At 34.0% G+C, this 15,660-nt stretch overlaps 1 protein-coding gene across 1 annotated transcript in view; it reads left to right on the forward strand.

Annotated features, from left to right (window-relative positions):
• The window catches only part of LOC139500338 (uncharacterized), a 106,279-nt gene that overhangs the window by 38,857 nt on the left and 51,762 nt on the right, over positions 1 to 15,660 (forward strand). Inside the window, exons 41-54 of the mRNA XM_071289079.1 lie at positions 669 to 826; positions 1,496 to 1,663; positions 2,128 to 2,392; positions 4,667 to 4,830; positions 5,136 to 5,312; positions 5,761 to 5,976; positions 9,541 to 9,583; positions 10,623 to 10,963; positions 11,472 to 11,696; positions 12,219 to 12,261; positions 13,035 to 13,195; positions 13,845 to 14,018; positions 14,483 to 14,695; positions 15,478 to 15,520. Of these exons, the coding sequence (XP_071145180.1) occupies positions 669 to 826; positions 1,496 to 1,663; positions 2,128 to 2,392; positions 4,667 to 4,830; positions 5,136 to 5,312; positions 5,761 to 5,976; positions 9,541 to 9,583; positions 10,623 to 10,963; positions 11,472 to 11,696; positions 12,219 to 12,261; positions 13,035 to 13,195; positions 13,845 to 14,018; positions 14,483 to 14,695; positions 15,478 to 15,520 (2,391 nt within the window). The remainder of the gene's footprint in view (positions 1 to 668; positions 827 to 1,495; positions 1,664 to 2,127; positions 2,393 to 4,666; positions 4,831 to 5,135; positions 5,313 to 5,760; positions 5,977 to 9,540; positions 9,584 to 10,622; positions 10,964 to 11,471; positions 11,697 to 12,218; positions 12,262 to 13,034; positions 13,196 to 13,844; positions 14,019 to 14,482; positions 14,696 to 15,477; positions 15,521 to 15,660) is intronic.

Genomic DNA, 15,660 nt, shown 5'->3' on the forward strand with positions numbered 1-15,660 from the left:
GGGGGGGGTCTTATCTACGCTACTAAGATTGGACGAGTTTTGGTAAGCATGACCCATGAAAGTCAAATTATTAGGCTTCAAAACAGGAGTATAATGTGAGGCAAGAGACATGAAATGACAAGCGTTATTATCATGATAAGTGGTATCTGTGATCGGACTTGCTTCATAACACCACTTTCATAAGAAAGAAAACAAATTAACAATAAATGCAATAGATGGGTTTTTAAAAATGGGTCGATTAGGACAAAAGGTGATAAGTTTGAACTTCCGTCAGCAAATTGGTAGCTGAACAGGTGCAGAATTTTGCTTTGCAACAAATCAACTTATCGCCATACAATCCTTGCCTGTCAATAACTCTGTTAATGTTACTGCTTGTTTTAAGTTTTCATTTACATATATAATATATACAATGTTTTTGTGTATTGGGCAAACATATTTAGATAATTGACTTTTCTTTATCCTGTTTTAGCTTCTCCTAGGCTAAAGATTCCTGTATTTGATTTATAGAAATATTTAAGAAATAACTCATGCAAACTAAAGATTTGTTGGAAATTTTCATATGGCCTAGCTGAGCCTTTGCATTCAAATGCTATTCTGAGAATAAGCATTAATCTGCGGTTGTTAATTTGTCAATATAAAAGTTTAATTTTAAACTTTATATTTTGCAGGTACGTCATATATGACTTGCAGGCTGAGAAGAAATATATGTTAAACATGAACTTAAGTGTTTGTTTTGAGGAGACTGGAGCATGTCTGGTGTCTATTCCAGTATTTGAAAACACCAAACTTCCTAAACTTGGATGTGATTGGACAATACCAAACCTTGGTGAGATATAAGTTGATGTCATTCATTCATAAGATTTACCTCCCTTCTCCTTAGAAAAAATGGGTTGAAGCAGCCATATACATAGAAGTTCTAAATTTGATAAAATCAGAGCATGAAATGAGCAACTAAGAACTTGAGGTGGTTGTTCAGTCTTCAATGACTTGTTGTAGTACAATTTAATAGGAAATTTTTGGCAAATCAAAAAAGATAACATAAAGAACAGTTAATTGTAAAGCTAACTTGTCATTCTGGCCAGTCAGATATGATTGCTTATTTCTACCCCTGGATTGACATATTGTGTAGAAGCTTGATGTCTGTTTTTGAAAACCACTACTGTGGATTCATTATTATTCGTTGGATATCAATTTTCGTGGGTTTCGTGGGCATAGGTGAACAACAAATTATATTGTTCAACGAATAATATAATTTCAATATATTTGTTACAGAGATTGGCAAAACAACGAAGTCAAATATCCACGAATATGTAAGTTTCTAGCAATCCACGAAAATTGATACCCACGAAAATAAATGAATCCACAGTATTTGTGTGGAGGGGTTGATGTCTCATTGATATTTACACCTCATCTTTTTGATACCAATTTTGATAAGCCTGTACTCCTGTTGTAATTAAATGAAAGGAAATGTTAAAACTGCTTTCAATTTTTTTAGATTTCTCATTAAGTGATTTTAAAGCTCAGTATGATATAAGTGGAGCTGTAGAGGGACTACTTCGTGACAAAATGCTGGAAGCTCTGGGAATGACACCATATCTGAAGATTCCATCTTGTAGCAGGACAGCAGCACCATTTGCTGGATCCGTCAATGGATGGACAAACAGTATGTATATTTTGAATATCGTTTGATTCAAACCAACTGAAGTTTGAATTAGGAACATCATATATGTTATTACTACTTTACTTACTTCTCTTGTACATAATTGGTGTGTAGGGCAGTAATGACATATGTTATTAAGGATGCTTTATGATCCTCTATGGATTGGTTCAAAGAAATTATTGTCAAAATCCTTTTTTAAATGACTGTATCTTATAGAATGTGCATCAAGTTCAAAACAATTATTTAAACAATTATTAAAAATATTAAAAAATGAGCAGATTTTTTTTTAGCTTTTAGTGTAAAGTTTGACGTCATAAATTACTGTTACATAATCTCAAATTTTCTGGGCCTAAATCGTAAAATAACCAATGAGTTTATATTGTATAAAATTGAAAAGCACTTGAACATGAAATAGCCATTTTGCATCAACTTATCAATCATCAAGCATGTTACATTTTTATTTTCAGAGTGCAATTTGACCTTGCCATTTGAGTTACCAGCAATACCTTCCAATAAACCACTGACTTGTAGCCTAATGGACACATGTACTGGTGTAACATGCTGTTTATATATAGCTGACTTAGATCTCTCTGTTAATTTTTACATCAGTTTGGATGCTTGTAACTATGAGTTTTTAGCAGGAATAGAAAATTTACCATACAACAAGAAATTATTGGATTATGATTTTGGAACAGAGGAAATTATAAGTCTGTCAGATGTTATTCGCTTGACGTGAGTTTATTTTATTTGTATGAATTCACACTATGTATTTTAAAATCATATAGGCTATTTTGCAATCACATTATCTGTCTGTTTTTCCCTTCATCTGGCTGTCTGTTTGTCTGTTTGTCCTTCCATCTGGCTGTCTGTTTTTCTTCGATCTGGCTGTCTGTTTGTTCTTCCATTTGGCTGTCTGTTTGTCCTTCCATCTAGCTGTCTGTTTGTCCTTCCATCTGGCTGTCTGTTTGTCCTTCCATCTAGCTGTTTGTTTGTCTGATTGTCCTTCCATCTGGCTGTCTGTTTGTCCTTCCATCTATCTGGCTGTCTGTTTGTTCTTCCATCTGGCTGTCTATTTGTCCTTCCATCTGGCTGTCTGTTTGTCCTTCCATCTGGCTGTCTGTTTGTCCTTCCATCTGGCTGTCTGTTTGTCCTTCCATCTAGCTCTAGCTGTTTGTTTGTCTGTTTGTCCTTCCATCTGACTGTCTGTTTGTCCTTCCATCTAGCTGTTTGTTTGTCTGTTTGTCCTTCCATCTAGCTGTCTGTTTGTCCTTCCATCTGGCTGTCTGTTTGTTCTTCCATCTATCTGTTTGTTTGTCTGTTTGTCCTTCCATTTAGCTGTCTGTTTGTCCTTCCATCTGGCTGTCTGTTTGTCCTTCCATCTAGCTGTTTGTTTGTCTGTTTGTCCTTCCATCTGGCTGTCTGTTTGTCCTTCCATCTAGCTGTTTGTTTGTCTGTTTGTCCTTCCATCTTGCTGTCTGTTTGTCCTTCCATCTAGCTGTTTGTTTGTCTGTTTGTCCTTCCATCTGGCTGTCTGTTTGTCCTTCCATCTAGCTGTTTGTTTGTCTGTTTGTCCTTCCATCTGGCTGTCTGTTTGTCCTTCCATCTAGCTGTTTGTTTGTCTGTTTGTCCTTCCATCTAGCTGTTTGTTTGTCTGTTTGTCCTTCCATCTGGCTGTCTGTTTGTTCTTCTATCTGGCTGTCTGTTGTTCCATCCATGTAGCTGTCTGATTGTCCTTCCATCTGGCTGTCTTTGTCCTTCCATCTGTCTGTCTGATTGTCCTTCCATCTGGCTGTCTGTTTGTCCTTCCATCTTGCTGTCTGTTTGTCTGTTTGTCCTTCCATCTATCTGGCTGTCCGTTTGTCCTTCTATTTGGCTGTCTGTTTGTTCTTCCATCTGGGTCAGGATCCCTAATAGACCTTGAGATGAGGAACTCAGATGACGTAATTAAAAAAAAATATTAGTCCGCCATACAATTGTGGATGCTGTGATTTTAAAAATGGACATAAATGAACAATAAGAACTGTTTTATAGAGCTGATGTGATGAGAAAAGAAAGATGTAGATTTGACCTGAAATAAATTATTAGAAAGGACAATTTTTTTTATTGAATTTTATGATCAGAATTTTGGGATTATTTCATGAGGAGAGTGACATTTTTCACCATCTTCCGGGGTCCAGCAATTTGCGAAAAAAGTAATCTCACTTGCCACCCCGAAAATTTAACCAGACATGTATAAATGTATCAGCTTCGATATGAGCCATCATACATGTTCAAGTAAACGATATGGACTGAGCAACGGAGGAAAACGTTACCATTACGGCCTATGGAGAATTAATTGTAAATGTATACCCATCTGTTTGTCTGTTTGTCCTTCCATCTGGCTGGCTGTTTGTCCTTCCATCTATCTGGCTGGCTGTGTGTCCTTCCATCTGTTTGTCTATTTGTCCTTCCATCTGGCTGTCTGTTTGTCCTTCCATCTAGCTGTCTGTTTGTTCTTCCATTTGGCTTTCTGTTTGTCCTTCCATCTGGCTGGTTGTTTGTTGAACAAATATTTTGTCAAACTTCACTTAGAAACTTCTGAACAGAAGGACTTCATATTTGGTCAGCAGCTTAACAGTAATGAAAGTGAGATTTTCTGATCTGTAAGACACCTTCTCCATTTTTATCCCTAACATCCTATCAATACTGTTTGCTTATATTTTAGTAATGCAATGAGGGGGAACAACTACGCATGTATTATGTTCATGACACCATATCACCACACTTGACAAAAAAAAAGAAAAAGAAAAGTAATTTTATTACTGTTCTTCATCGCAAAAACACAGGTAGACGTTCAATCATAAGTCATGAATATTTTGCACTTGCCAACATACTCATTGCAGAAAATCTGTAAATTAATACATCATGATATTTTATAGAACATTCTATATATTTTAGTAACTGTTTGATTTTACTGTATTTCCTTGTGTCTGTTTCTTTTCATATTTTTATCTGTATTCACTGTAGGTTCAAAATTGATGATCTGAAGACAGAAAAGATGTTTCTGTTAAGTGCTGGAGTATCTTTATGTCTAGATAATAAGGCGGATTGCATTTTAACAGTGGAGCTTTTGACAGATATACTGCTACCAAAACCTTTGTGTAATCTGGAAACTAAATTCACCTTACCGAGTAAGTATTTGAATGGTTTATTTGTGAATTTATATGTCTTAATTCATCAGATGTTTTGTAATTGCTGCAGGTAACACCCTCCTCCTAAAGAAAAGAAGAGAAAAAAGTTATAAGTGCAACATAAATGATGAATGTATTCTAAATTCAGAAATTTTTGCCATTATTTTCTCTCTTTCTCTCTCTCTCTGTGCATCAAAGACTTATTTATTGTGATTTTATTGCAAAATTACTTCCATGTTAAAATCAAACTAGGATTCAGTCTGTTCATTTCACTGCTTTGATTAATAACTAATTTCCTTTTTCAGACATATCAGCATCTGACTTTTTGAAAAATCAAGTAGTAGACACTGTTTTGGATGCTATGCCAGAGTTTGTGTCTGATCTGTTCATAGAAGCAACAGGAGTTAAACAATACATGGAAGATCCATCCTGTAGCAGAAGTAGTACCCCTTATGCTCCATCAACGAACGGATGGAGTAAAGGTCAGTACTTTTTAGTCAAAAGAATGATACTAATAGACTCAAATATGAGCTCATTTCGAAAAACAAACTTTTTTGATGGAATAATAGTGTCAGATTGAAATACAAACTTTTAACAGTACAGAGAGGAAAGTTTCAAATTAGGCTTTAACCTCTTATATTTTCTCATGGTCGTATTCTAGCCTTTTTTGTGTAGTTTTGCAGACTTGAAAAAAAACCTAAAACAATCTGTCTATTCAAGACTACTGTAACTCTACCAATATTTTCAACTTTGGCGAGAGAGAGTTTGTACTGCTTTATTTTACATTTGATTGTCCACCCAAAGTATATGGGGCAGAGAATATTCCAAAAAGATGTGGATATCCTGTTTCTAATAACTTCTAAATAAGAAGCAGGGAAGAAAATGACCACAGATATACATCAAACTTGTACAATAATATTATAATTCCAGATTGTCCTTTGAATCTGACACTACCTAAGATACCTGAAGACACCCCTGTAACATGTCACATACCAGATTATTGTACTGGAGTAGAATGCTGCGTCCAGATTGACTATATTAAGAAGTCCTTCCACTTCTACATCCTGTTAGATGGATGTCAGTACAGAATCAAGGCTGGAATAGATCATTTTGGAGTGGATGAAGCCTTCTTTTCATTTGACAGTGGTAAGTGTTTTGCCTTATTAGTTTATAAAGAAGTCCTTCCACTTCTACATACTGTTAGATGGATGTCAGTACAGAATCAAAGCTGGGATAGATCATTTTGGAGTGGATGAAGCCTTCTTTTCATTTGACAGTGGTAAGTGTTTTGCCTTATTAGTTTATAAAGAAGTCCTTCCACTTCTACATACTGTTAGATGGATGTCAGTACAGAATCAAAGCTGGGATAGATCATTTTGGAGTGGATGAAGCCTTCTTTTCATTTGACAGTGGTAAGTGTTTTGCCTTATTAGTTTATAAAGAAGTCCTTCCACTTCTACATACTGTTAGATGGATGTCAGTACAGAATCAAGGCTGGGATAGATCATTTTGGTGTTGATGAAGCCTTCTTTTCATTTGACAGTGGTAAGTGTTTTGCCTTATTAGTTTATAAAGAAGTCCTTCCACTTCTACATACTGTTAGATGGATGTCAGTACAGAATCAAAGCTGGGATAGATCATTTTGGAGTGGATGAAGCCTTCTTTTCATTTGACAGTGGTAAGTGTTTTGCCTTATTAGTTTATAAAGAAGTCCTTCCACTTCTACATACTGTTAGATGGATGTCAGTACAGAATCAAAGCTGGGATAGATCATTTTGGAGTGGATGAAGCCTTCTTTTCATTTGACAGTGGTAAGTGTTTTGCCTTATTAGTTTATAAAGAAGTCCTTCCACTTCTACATACTGTTAGATGGATGTCAGTACAGAATCAAGGCTGGAATAGATCATTTTGGAGTGGATGAAGCCTTCTTTTCATTTGACAGTGGTAAGTGTTTTGCCTTATTAGTTTATAAAGAAGTCCTTCCACTTCTACATACTGTTAGATGGATGTCAGTACAGAATCAAAGCTGGGATAGATCATTTTGGAGTGGATGAAGCCTTCTTTTCATTTGACAGTGGTAAGTGTTTTGCCTTATTAGTTTATAAAGAAGTCCTTCCACTTCTACATACTGTTAGATGGATGTCAGTACAGAATCAAAGCTGGGATAGATCATTTTGGAGTGGATGAAGCCTTCTTTTCATTTGACAGTGGTAAGTGTTTTGCCTTATTAGTTTATAAAGAAGTCCTTCCACTTCTACATACTGTTAGATGGATGTCAGTACAGAATCAAGGCTGGGATAGATCATTTTGGTGTTGATGAAGCCTTCTTTTCATTTGACAGTGGTAAGTGTTTTGCCTTATTAGTTTATAAAGAAGTCCTTCCACTTCTACATACTGTTAGATGGATGTCAGTACAGAATCAAAGCTGGGATAGATCATTTTGGAGTGGATGAAGCCTTCTTTTCATTTGACAGTGGTAAGTGTTTTGCCTTATTAGTTTATAAAGAAGTCCTTCCACTTCTACATACTGTTAGATGGATGTCAGTACAGAATCAAAGCTGGGATAGATCATTTTGGAGTGGATGAAGCCTTCTTTTCATTTGACAGTGGTAAGTGTTTTGCCTTATTAGTTTATAAAGAAGTCCTTCCACTTCTACATACTGTTAGATGGATGTCAGTACAGAATCAAGGCTGGAATAGATCATTTTGGAGTGGATGAAGCCTTCTTTTCATTTGACAGTGGTAAGTGTTTTGCCTTATTAGTTTATAAAGAAGTCCTTCCACTTCTACATACTGTTAGATGGATGTCAGTACAGAATCAAAGCTGGGATAGATCATTTTGGAGTGGATGAAGCCTCCTTTTCATTTGACAGTGGTAAGTGTTTTGCCTTATTAGTTTATAAAGAAGTCCTTCCACTTCTACATACTGTTAGATGGATGTCAGTACAGAATCAAAGCTGGGATAGATCATTTTGGAGTGGATGAAGCCTTCTTTTCATTTGACAGTGGTAAGTGTTTTGCCTTATTAGTTTATAAAGAAGTCCTTCCACTTCTACATACTGTTAGATGGATGTCAGTACAGAATCAAGGCTGGGATAGATCATTTTGGAGTGGATGAAGCCTTCTTTTCATTTGACAGTGGTAAGTGTTTTGCCTTATTAGTTTATAAAGAAGTCCTTCCACTTCTACATACTGTTAGATGGATGTCAGTACAGAATCAAAGCTGGGATAGATCATTTTGGAGTGGATGAAGCCTTCTTTTCATTTGACAGTGGTAAGTGTTTTGCCTTATTAGTTTATAAAGAAGTCCTTCCACTTCTACATACTGTTAGATGGATGTCAGTACAGAATCAAAGCTGGGATAGATCATTTTGGAGTGGATGAAGCCTTCTTTTCATTTGACAGTGGTAAGTGTTTTGCCTTATTAGTTTATAAAGAAGTCCTTCCACTTCTACATACTGTTAGATGGATGTCAGTACAGAATCAAAGCTGGGATAGATCATTTTGGAGTGGATGAAGCCTTCTTTTCATTTGATAGTGGTAAGTGTTTTGCCTTATTAGTTTATAAAGAAGTCCTTCCACTTCTATATACTGTTAGATGGATGTCAGTACAGAATCAAGGCTGGAATAGATCATTTTGGAGTGGATGAAGCTTTCTTTTCATTTGACAGTGGTAAGTGTTTTGCCTTATTAGTTTATAAAGAAGTCCTTCCACTTTTACATACTGTTAGATGGATGTCAGTACAGAATCAAGGCTGGGATAGATCATTTTGGAGTGGATGAAGCCTTCTTTTCATTTGACAGTGGTAAGTGTTTTGCCTTATTAGTTTATAAAGAAGTCCTTCCACTTCTACATACTGTTAGACGGATGTCAGTACAGAATCAAGGCTGGGATAGATCATTTTGGAGTTGATGAAGCCTTCTTTTCATTTGACAGTGGTAAGTGTTTTGCCTTATTAGTTTATAAAGAAGTCCTTTCACTTCTACATACTGTTAGATGGATGTCAGTACAGAATCAAGGCTGGGATAGATCATTTTGGAGTGGATGAAGCCTTCTTTTCATTTGATAGTGGTAAGTGTTTTGCCTTATTAGTTTATAAAGAAGTCCTTCCACTTCTACATACTGTTAGATGGATGTCAGTACAGAATCAAGGCTGGAATAGATCATTATGGAGTTGATGAAGCCTTTTTTTCATTTGATAGTGGTAAGTTTAATTAATTGAAAGTTAAGAAAGAGTTGGACTATACCAGCTTTATGATCCAATTTCAATTTTTTTTTTTGAGACAGAGGGGCTTTTTTTTGCCATGGCACAATGATTCTCCCACCAGAATTTTCCTGTGAATAACACCAAATTGTGTTCTTGTTGACTGCGATATATAATTTGACATCAAATTTTAAGTTCTGTAAACCATCTGCTGAAAGATTTATTGACCAAGGTTACAATATTTAAAATTGTAATGGTATTAAACTTGGATGAATGGTTTCTAGATTTTGCCACATAAAAGTGATGTTCACATTGCAGTCATTTGGATCAAACAGCAGTGCTGAGTATCTTATTATAATTTTTATTTTGTCTTTTTTTGTAATATTAATGATGTACTATCTGATGAAGAACTTCCACTTGTTACTTTGGCTTCATTTATGAATATGAAAGAAGAGTTTGAAATAAATTTTATTGAATGCCTAATCATGTCAATTTACATTTTCAGGTCTTCGGAAAAATGTTAAGTTGGGCAACATGATGTTTTTAGAGTGAGTATTATAGATTTATAACAGTATTTTAAATTACTGATATGAATAAAAACACCATATATCTTTTTGTTAATTATTAAATGACAGACACATATGGATGTTATAGTATTTTAAAATCCTAATGTTTTATTACAAAAATAAGGTATGATTGCCAGTGAGACAACTATCCACCAAAGTTCAAATGAAATGGATGTAAGCAGTATTAGGACAATGTATATAGATGTAGGTAGATGTGGTGTGAGTGCCAATGAGACAACTCTCCATCCAAATAACAATTTATAAAAGTAAACCATTATAGGTCAAAGTCAGCATTCAACACGGAGCCTTTGCTCACACCAAACAACAAGCTATAAAGGGTCCCAAAATTACTAGTGTAAAACCATTCAAACAGGAAAACCAACGGTCTGATCTATATAAAATTTAAAAAACGAGAAACAAGAAACATGTATAAATTACATAAACAAACGACAACTACTGTACATCAGATTCCTGACTTAGGACAGGTGCAAACATTTGCAGCGGGATTAAACGTTTTAATGGATCCAAACCTTCTCCCTTTTTCTGAAACAATAGCATAACATCACAACATAGAAAAACACACGATAAAATATCAATTGGCAGGCTTAACTCAATAAAAAAACGTACATTAATACACTATGAAGGAATAAATTTGATAAATAAATATAGCCTTTATTAATGAGAAAAACTCATACTGTATATTCAGCTATAAAAGGACTTGACATGAAAAATATGAAACAACTTTATTGAGAGTACTAATGACCTAATTTATAACAAAACAATTTAGATTTTTATTTGTTTACCATTGTGGTTTTGCTATTTTTAATGTTCTGTTTCTTTAGTTTTAGTTTAATAATAGCTTAAACTCAGGACAATTCAATTTCACAATAAATAAAAGTTACATTTATTTTTCAACAATTACAGTTTTACAATTTTGTTTGTTTGTACTTATATTTTGAATTGCAAAAATAATTTCGAAATCCATGGATCTTAATAATTTTGGTTAATAATTCTCTTGCAGCTTTCTGGTGATTGATCTACAAGCTGAAAAGAAGTTCATAGTTAGTATGAATGCCAGTGTCTGTTTAGAAGAAGGAGAAGCGTGTGACATAACCTTGATGATTGTCGAAGACCTGTATCTTCCAAAAATTGGTTGTGATTGGAGCATCAGTTTAAACAATTTCTCAGCCTCCGATTTCTTGGCCAGGCAAGGGCTTTCCCTGCAAAACCAATTGACAGACATTATAGTTAAGCAGATTTTAGAGAGACTTGGTATAGCTGAATACCTGCAAGATCCACAATGTGACATTAGCAGTCAAATGTACCAATCACTGCCAGGCGATCCTGAGGGTTGGAGAGATGGTGAGTTTATTTATATGTATTGATCACAACAGAAGGTAGTAATGGTAAATTACATTTGTAATGAAATTATAGAACCTTTTACCTGTCAATTGAGCATGACTAGCTTACATAAAGGATTAGGTAGTTAACCCAGCTTTCTGTCCATCAAAGAATATTTTGGTTCACATTTCTCAGGACTACCAAATTAGCATACTGAAATTTGTGTATAGCTTCATTTGAGCTTACAATGTGATGTATTTTCAAATTCATCACTTTATTTATTCCTGTAAATACCAAGTGCATGTACTTATTTATTCTTATAATGGCAATGTATTTAATTTTTGTTGCAATTTTTTCCCGAAAAACTATAAATCAGTGCTTTCAGAAATTTGGAGCAAACTATGTTATACCTTGTTCTGTGTTTTCAAATCCGTTCCTCATTTCACTGCCTTTTTACTGAATACGTAAAGCAAGGGTATGGTAAGTGAGGCATATCTCACAGTTTAGCATGATAGCTTCTTTATTTCAGAATGTGTTGGAGGATTAGGTAATTTAACAGCACTGAATCCATTATCTCTCGCCACACCAAAGGGCCACATAGCATCACGTTGTACTTACATCGACTTCTGTTTATATATACCACTACTGAGGAAGTCATTACATGCTTACTTTGACCTCAATATGTGTGAAAGGTCATTCAAGATTGGAATAGAAAAGCTGGTCATTGATTTGGATTTCCTGACCTATGCCTGGGGTAAGTTTAAGTTTCTTACAGAAGTCTGGGATAAATTAGAATTATGGGGTTGTTTTTAGTACAATATATACTTAAAAATAAGAACAAAGCTGAATGCTTTCAAATGGTTAGTAATTTGTAACTTACAATGTCTAATGACTTTGAGTTTTTTGCTTAATTCATTTGTATCAGTATGTGGTTAGATTAGTTTACGGTAAACCACTAGTTGTAGGTCAATAAAATTTGATATGTATATATAAGTAATGGCACATCTCATTTCCATGGAGATTGTTTGGCCTTGTACCTTAAGTCATGGTTCATTGACTTAATATTTTGCATAACCTATATATTAAAATATTGCTATTTTTATTTCAACATTGGCATTTTACTATCAAAATAACAAGAAGGCGAGACATATCTCTGTCTCAAAAGTTTGTTGTATTGGAAGTCTTGGATCAGTTCTTTGACTGGAAATTCACAATATGTTTGGCAACCAATGTAATAATTATTTTCATTTACAAAATGTTTTTTTTTATTTTACAGGACAGAAAGATAAAAGAGATTTGTTAGATGCCTACATATTTGAGTAAGTTATGCACCTCTTTATACACAACAGCCCAAGTGGATTTATCTTTTTCCACCTGCCCACCCGTGCCCACTCTAGCTATAATCTCTTTCTTTGTAGAAATATTGATTACAAATGCTTATCTGCTTTTTTCAAGTGATTGTACTTGCAAGTCTTTAGATTAAACAAAAGAAATTGCATGCCCACTCCTATGGGTGGGCAGAGTGAACAAAGTCGAAATTTTGCCCACCCGGTGCCCACTCCCATTGTGGGCCGGTGGACAAAACAAAATCCACCCGAGCTGTAGTGTAAGGCTGTTCTAGAAATGATTATGTGTGTGTGAGAGATAAAGGGAGTTTAATGAACCAAAAACTATGGAAGAGTCTTGTATTTTCCCATAGAAATTTTCAAGATTAATGTAAAATTTTGATTTATTTTTTTGATAGGATGACCAAGTTTAAAAAAAGCCACCCTGACTCATACTTGAAAGATTTATGAACCCAAGACTTTGAGTTGGATTACTCATAAATATTTGTGGTATACCAGTTTTAATGGATTTCATTGGTAGGGAAACTAAGAATTTCAATACTAGATGTAATACAAATATTTCTTTACTTTTGATTTGGCAGTATGAGAAGACCCTCATAATATCAATTTTCTCCAACTACAATTTTTAATACCAATGAAAATAAACAAATCCATAGTGTATGAATTACTAGTTATGACAAAAGAAGACATGCTGAAACAAAATGTTTTTTCTTAAAATTTTCATTTTGGATTTTTTTTTTTTACAGTTTTCTAATTGATTACAATGAAGATGACAAGTATTTCCGTTTAGACTTGAACATGAGTATGTACTTAGACAGAAGTGAACAGTATGTTACATTTATACTCTTCAAAAGACAAGTTCTACCAATTCCTGTCTGTGACTATGATACAAGTTATGGAGTACCAGGTAATCCTTATAGAATATTAACCTTCTTAGAAAATTAGAAATATTTTATGTAATTGATTGATGGAAGAATTTTGTTGGACACTTTTTGCTGGTCATTTATGGTTGTACATGTAGCCAATGAGACAAATACTCACCAGAGAACTAAGAACTAGAATGAAAACACCTATAGGGCACTATATAGCCTTCAACATTGAGCAAAACTATATTTTCATTTGATATATGAAAAAATGACTCATAAATAGTATGTTGGTTATTGTGGATTTTAGAAGTCCCTTCATATCCGTTCATATCCCTTCATATCCATGGTAAGACCTGAAAGGAAAAACATTTGCATTTCCACTGGTATATATGGACAGTGGTATAGACAAATATAATACAAAAATAAGAGGTGTTCAGAACAATTTTCACATAACTTCAATGTACATTTTGAATGAAAATGTGTTTCCTTCAATAATAAAGCAGTTATACAGCAAGCTACGGACTACTCTCTTCCTTAATTCTCCCAGGAATAAGACATTGTATAGTAATTTTTGTGATTTCTTATAAAAATAAACTATATAACATGAGATTAGACTGCAACTTTCAACATGTTTAAGCTTTTAATGTCATGTTGAATCTCTAAGATAAAAATCTAAATAATTATTTTTAGGATTCAACTTAAATAGCTGGTATACTTATCATAACTTACCACAAGGATCCTTACTTACACCTGCTAAGGCATCAAGTTTACTGGAATTTTTGAAAATTGGTGAAATGATGTCTCCCACACAGTGTCAACCGTCAGGAGCTAAGTACAGTCCATCTGTTGCTGGATGGAAGAATGGTAAACAAAAATACTCCCTGCATTTTGATCATATATATTTACATATTGATATTTGAAATAGAAAAAGAAAAAAAAATGGAGATACAATGGGGCATTAAAAAATCGCATGTACAAAATGTACAAACATTAACACCATGGAGAAAAAAAGGACAAAATATATACAACATACCACAAAACAGAAAATTACAGATTAGTCATTATGACCCCATTTCAGAACTGGGCATACACCCTTGCTGGTCTGAAAGGGAAAGCAGTTCCTGCTCTTCTAGTTGCATAAAATTTTTAAAAAGTATAAAAATCACCGATCATAAAGGGGAAAAACAACATTTATAAGCATTTGTAACTCAAGTTTTGAAAAATTTATAGCAAAAGTTATGACATCAAATAGAAAATTAAAATATTTATATATGTTGAAACTGTTATAACATGTATAGTGAACATATGATATCTGAATATTTTTACAGTGTGTCCACTTGATGTTCCCATGGCAACACTCCATTCCTCGTCAGTAGGATCCATTGCTGAAGTGTGTACAGCTGTAGATTTCTGTTCTGATGTTGATTTCTTGGGACGTCCATTCCACACATACATTGACCTAGATCCATGTACAAACATCGGAAAAATTGGCATTGAAAGATTTAGTCTTAAGTTAGATTTGACTGATGATAGCATATTTGGTAATTATCCTTTTTTAAATGGCAATTCATCTATTATTACAGCTGATTTCAATGTGTTTGATGGCAAAGGTATTTATCTTTAGTTGGCTTGCTCGTTGCTGAACCGTGAAGTCAATATTAGGTTAGGTAAACTACCCTCCTTTAAGATTAGACTAGCCCGATAGATAACTATTCTATCTGTCTGTAGGACTAGGCTACTTCGACAGGAGGTAGTAAACCTTACCTAATAATGACTTCATGGTTCAGCAAACAAGCAAGCTAACCAAAGATATTACCTTTGGCTAAACACCCAATGCAATCAGCTGTAAAATGAATTTTGGTTTTATTGAATCTCTTGCCCCCTCCTAGAAAATGAAAAAAAAAACATGATGATATATACACTTGTGGCTCTTTTATGTTGCTTTAGATACTGTAGAAACATTTTATTTTGTGAAAATAATTTATTTTGATAAAGGAAATGTAAAGAGAAAGAATATTTGACTTTTCAACCCTTTTATTCTGGTAGTTTATTTGTTTAATAAGATCATTACACTATCTTATGCTATTTGTGCTATGAGTATTTTATCAAAGTTTGATCAAAATTCAGTTTTTCTCAACTGAATTTTAAATTTGGATTTAGAAATAAATTGGTCATAACTTTTCCCCCCTTTTTTTCCTTTTTTATAGACTTGGCCAGTAAAGTGATTAAAAAGTTCTATAATTGCAAAAGTTAATAAAAAACTAAGATGTGATTGTTTTCAAATTTCTCTGCTGATTTGAATGGTCTCTAATTATTGTTACAGATGTGGAGAAGAAGTTTAATTTGAAAGGAGTTGTAAAGTTGACGTAAGTAGAATTTTAATTTATGAACTTATTAAAACGTTTGAAACAGATAATGTGTTGAATTATTTAAAGCACAGTTTTAAAACATTTTTGCAAAGAAATATTGGTATTTTACTAACATTCCCCCTTATTGAAAATCCTAC

This window comes from Mytilus edulis, chromosome 13, assembly GCF_963676685.1.
Source record: "Mytilus edulis chromosome 13, xbMytEdul2.2, whole genome shotgun sequence".
In the NCBI taxonomy this organism is placed as follows: domain Eukaryota; kingdom Metazoa; phylum Mollusca; class Bivalvia; order Mytilida; family Mytilidae; genus Mytilus; species Mytilus edulis.